We start from the raw sequence: 4,972 nt of genomic DNA on the forward strand, positions 1-4,972 counted from the left end.
CCGCTCGTAGTGCAGGGCGTAGAGCATCACGAGCCGGGCGGCGTCCAGATCCGTCACCTTGCGGTTCTGCAGCAGGCGCCGGACGTTCTGCGGCGAGAGAGAGAGCGCTCTGAGGGGAGACGCCTTCAGGGGACGTGGAATTGGGGTAATAGCGAGCCCTCTGCCCAGCAACAGGAGGAATGCAAGAGAATTAAACGGTGTCAGAAACAACGGGGCCCGGGGTTGGGTTTCCTGGAGTATGACGGAGCGCGAGTCGCTTCAGGGTCTTTTCATGAAAGTCGTGGAACTGTCGCGACTCACGGCGCCGACTCGGCCCCGTCTGCTGCTGGTTGTGTGCCTGATGCTGACCAGCTGGGAAAACACAGGATGAACTCCTGGCTGGGAGGAGGATCCCCGGGAGTTTTGCTGTCGGCGAGGTCAGGAATTCACCTGTGAGGGAGCCCCACGGAGACGTCGGCTCGCGCGGGTTTTGGCGGCGCGGCGGCAATGCCCATCTGAGCGGGAAGCACGTAGAACAGAAAAGCTATTGTCCGCCGGAGGAGATGGGATTCAAAACCTCCCATTCAGCTCTCAGGGCTCATGTACCACGTCAGGATTAATAAGAGAGCAGGGGAAGAATAACCAAAACGTACTGTACTCGGGGGCCCGAGGCCACCAGAGAAATGAACAATTGCTGAAGTTACATCAGGGGCAAAACAATTCCGCCTTTATTTCGTCCACTGGCTTATTCTTCATTGTTTCTGTGGCCTTGCCCCTCTTGCTGCCACGGGGGAGGCTGCACCAGGGAGCAGCCCAGGGCGGCGCAGCGCCGGTCTCTGGTGCAGAAAGTTATCGGTTCCACAGCCGATCGGTTCCGGTGTTTAGTTCCGAGCTGCCACACGTTTTCCAGTCGCTCTCAGTTTGAACTACAACAGAGCCCCTCAGGCTGTGAGCAAACTGCAGGCAGCTCTTCTGCTTTAAAACCTGCAGAAATACCCAATTAGCACAGACCAAGGCCCGAACGAGCGACAAGGGGAGCTCCGGCAAGCACCTGCCCACGATGGGGCGGCCCACGGTCACTCTCTTAACCGTCATCAGAATTCACATCATCCCCTTCTTCACCGGGGCCTTCAACGATTCCCATCACCTCAGGAGGTGGTAAGAGATTACAGCACTTGAAGAGTCTAATATTATCCCACAACCAGCCACGAGGAGCAGAGGCAAACGAGACGGATTCCCAGTCTGCTGGAGATGCCCATCGTGATTTCCCAGTCAAACCTGTATCAAGGAGCCCGTTACAGGGTGTAACCTCTACCTTAGCTACAAAAAACGTGAGGAATTGGTTTTTAACAGCGAGTCGCTGGCTGAACTCGGCTCTAACGCGGTCACGCTCGACAAAGCTGCTCTTCTCTCTGGGCAGTCGGCAGCCACCACCCGTCACTATCGACGTTCTGTCAGATACTGGGTCAGGTCAGGGAACCCAACAAGCCAGCGCGGGGTCACCACTTCAGTCTGTACTCAGCTATCACAGAAGTCTCTGTTGGGCTTTTTCAGTCCTCTTCACCAAAGAAATCTTCTCTCTATGAGGCTTTCCACCGGTTTTCAGTTTTAAAAAAAAAGAGGTAAAAGCCAGCAGCTCAATGAACGCTCTGGTTTAGACAATTTCACGGGTTCCATTTCTTCTCCTCCCCAAGAAACACAACAAGCTTCTGCACCGGGGGCCGAGTTTTATTTCTGACCGATGCCAGAAGCAAAGCGCCTGCGTGCGACGAAGGGACGGCGTATTGTGAGACGTAAAGACAGGACTTGCAAAGATGCTTCTCAAGCCAGTTATTAACTATGATTCATCCCCATCTGAACCGAACGGGGACGACAAGAGGGATTCCAACATCTGATGCCCCAACCCCGCACAACTCCCGCGTGCTTTCAGCACCAACAAAGGGAGAAACCCAAGCACGGAGGCTCCGACCCAGGAGCAAGGGTGGGTTTCGAGCCGGCGGTACCTGGAGAGCGCTGGAGTGGTCGTTCTGGCAGGCCAGCTCCTGCTCCACTTCCGACACCTCCAGCAGGTTTCGCTCACCCACGAGGCGAGAGAGCTCTCCCACCACCGTCACGTGCTTCGACACCGTGCCCGACATCTTCTTGAACTGCGGGTAATTCTCCACGAACGCCTGCGATGGGGAAACCAAAGCGACCGGTTCTCCCGAGGCAAAGCAAGAGGCGGTGGACGCACGCGCGACAGAAACTGATCTGCAACAACCTAAGCAAGCGCAGGTGCGCTTTTTATTTACTCTGGAAAACCCAGAAGGATACAGGCAGGACCTCCAAAGACATTGCCAAGAGCAGGGACGGAATTAGCAGCCTGTGCTCTGCGCGGCCGCCCAATGACCCAGCTCCGGCACCAAAGCCCACAAAGCCCACGCGGCCGCAGCGACCCGACCCGCGCTGTCCTGCTGCGTAGGGATTCAGAAACTCCACTCGGTTACGCGCAGACGGACGGTACCTTCATATCTGCTATGGATTCCAGCTTCTGCTGCTCCTTCGGCTTCCTCCTCTGGAAATCCTCCATGAGATTCTTGATGTTGCTGCCAATCTCCGCGAAGTTCAGGTACATGTTCTGCGGGGAACAAGGCCGGGGCCTGAGAGAAAACCCTTCCGACGCGAGTCTTGATGCAACCGCCACGAGGCGGCACTCCGCGCCCGACAGGCTGAAGCGCCATCGCACGTCATCTCCCGAGACCCAAGCAGCTCTGAGAGTCACCTGGGTTTTATTTAAAACTATAAAAACAGACCCGTTATTTCACGTCGGATGCCGCCCGCGTTACGCCCTGATTTTCACCTCTCGCAGCAGCTGAACAGACATCACTGCCCCAACGCTCAGAGTCGTCGGGAGGTTCTTTTCACGCGGCAAAACCAGAACGGAATCGGATCCCCAAATTTACGCCTCGCCGAGACACCTACGTTGGCGTAGAACTCGTCGTTCTCGGCGGACAGGACGACCTCCCGGAGATCCTTGCTTATCCCCGGGACCCGAGAGAGGTCGATGCGGTTGTTGTTAATCCCCAGCAACTCGTGCACCATCGCCTGGTACGTCCACTGCCGGGGTGAGGAGAGAGAAAGCAAAGGGTGACCTCAGCAAGATGACAAACCGCGCTGGGAAATGAAGGACTAAGTAATTAATGACTACATTAATGAACACGCGGACTCAAACAAAGCCATTCCTCCAGTGACACACAGCACGTTGCTCCAACTTTTCCCGGACAGAGAGTGTTGCTCCTGTTCGAATCTGAGGGGCAGCCCGCGGCCGAAGGACAACGCCTCGCTGTGGGAATGCTCTCGAAAAGGGAGCAACTGGGACTGACATTCCTGTTCCAACCTCTGGCGTTTGCCACCATTATCTCCCCGCTCCTCCGCCTGCCAAGGGACGGGTATTTTTGGCTGCAGAGGTTCCACAGTTCCAAACCGCGCAATTTGCTTTCTCACCCAGCGTTTCTGCACATCAGCGAGTTACTATATTTATCCCACGAAGACTAATATTAACCGAGAGAGAAAACCGAAAGCTGATCAGAGCACCGACACGCCCGACGCCCCTTTTATATTCAGTGAAAAATCGCAGAGAGAAAAATCTCCCCTCGGCAAATAACGCTCCTGGTGTCCTGGGTTCTGACCGGTGATACAGGTGTTGCCACGGTGAAAGGACACAAATTCCGCCAGAATCCGCAGCAGAGAAAAAAAATAATCCCAGTAGCCACAGAGTAAATACCATCACCCGTCGATAAGACCGAGGGAGAGCTACGCCAAGGTCACTCAATAACCACATCCATGGGCTGCCGAACCGCCCGCGCCAATAAACCCTCGGGAAGGACGCGGCCAAGACACGAGGGCTCCAAACCGGCAGCGCGGCACACGGGAGGCACCGTGGCCTCGTTTCCAGGGTGCTGGCTCCAGCACACGCAATCCCTGCTCGGCTGGAAAACCAGGCCACGAGAGGGATTTCAAAAGGAACAGGGAGCAGGAGGTGGTACTTTCGACCTTTCAGATACAAACCGTGCCCCACCGAGGCGTGAGCTACCGCCCTGGGGGCTTCCAGCACTCGCGTTCCCATCTCACACCTGCGAGGGGATTCACCTGGTTCAGAAGCGGGGTGATGGCATCGTCAGACCGGTCCAGAATGAGAAGTAAGGGAGGAACCTCCGTGCGCCGGAAGTCAAACAGCTCGTACTCTTTAGTGATTACTTGCTGTCGAGAAAGGGGAGAAAAAAAGCCGCTTCATCCTCTGTGTATTCAGAAAATGTTTTCAGAAAGGGTGAAAGCTCTTAGTCTATGCTGCTACCGAAGAAATAATACTTGCTCCCAAAGGGCAGCAGGTGACCTACTGCGACTGGCAGCACCCATGGGAAATACATTTTTTTTACCTGCTCCTTGGGTGGGAGCAGGCAGGGACGTGACCCGGCCGAAGCTGTGCGGCAAAGCAAACGACAGAACTCACACCGAGCGACTGAGAAAGGGTATTTCTCTCAAACGCCGCCAAAACGATTTCACGTCGCCAGGGGTTCTCGCCGTACCTTGACACACTCGGCGAGCCTCTTGGCCGACTCCGAAGAGAGCTGGTAGCGAATCATGGGGCATTTCTTCAGAGAGAGCAGCAGAGCCGTCAGCCCCTGGGTTGTCCTGGCCAGCTGAGCCGGATCCCAGCTGCGCCCCTGGGAGGAAAAGCTGCGTCCAGTACGGATGCACCTTCCCTGAGGTCCCGCTCTGATTTCTAAGTCTTAAACTCTTACAACAAACTACACTTGGAAGGACAACAGAGGCCACGATCCGGCTCCTTGTGAGGCTCAGCCCGTCGTGGCTGCTGGTCTCTCCAGGAACCAGACACCGAGGCCCAGGGGGGAGCATCAGCCTTTTTTCCTACCTGGCAGCAGCCCAAGAGGTTGAGAGAAAAGACGTGCGGATTCACCGCGATGTAATCGCCGTAGAACTCCTGCCAAGACAG

General features: G+C 55.8%; 1 protein-coding gene across 1 annotated transcript in view; it reads right to left on the reverse strand.

Moving 5' to 3' along the window:
- Positions 1-3: 3 nt before the first annotated feature.
- VPS45 (vacuolar protein sorting 45 homolog (S. cerevisiae)) overlaps positions 4-4,972 on the reverse strand; it is a gene marked incomplete at both ends in the record, with an annotated part of 6,285 nt that continues 1,316 nt past the window's right edge. The window contains 7 exons of the mRNA XM_009864667.1: positions 4-87; positions 1,983-2,150; positions 2,483-2,596; positions 2,941-3,075; positions 4,108-4,218; positions 4,545-4,682; positions 4,892-4,960. Of these exons, the coding sequence (XP_009862969.1) occupies positions 4-87; positions 1,983-2,150; positions 2,483-2,596; positions 2,941-3,075; positions 4,108-4,218; positions 4,545-4,682; positions 4,892-4,960 (819 nt within the window). The remainder of the gene's footprint in view (positions 88-1,982; positions 2,151-2,482; positions 2,597-2,940; positions 3,076-4,107; positions 4,219-4,544; positions 4,683-4,891; positions 4,961-4,972) is intronic.

Source organism: Apaloderma vittatum, unplaced genomic scaffold (assembly GCF_000703405.1).
Source record: "Apaloderma vittatum isolate BGI_N311 unplaced genomic scaffold, ASM70340v1 scaffold27082, whole genome shotgun sequence".
In the NCBI taxonomy this organism is placed as follows: domain Eukaryota; kingdom Metazoa; phylum Chordata; class Aves; order Trogoniformes; family Trogonidae; genus Apaloderma; species Apaloderma vittatum.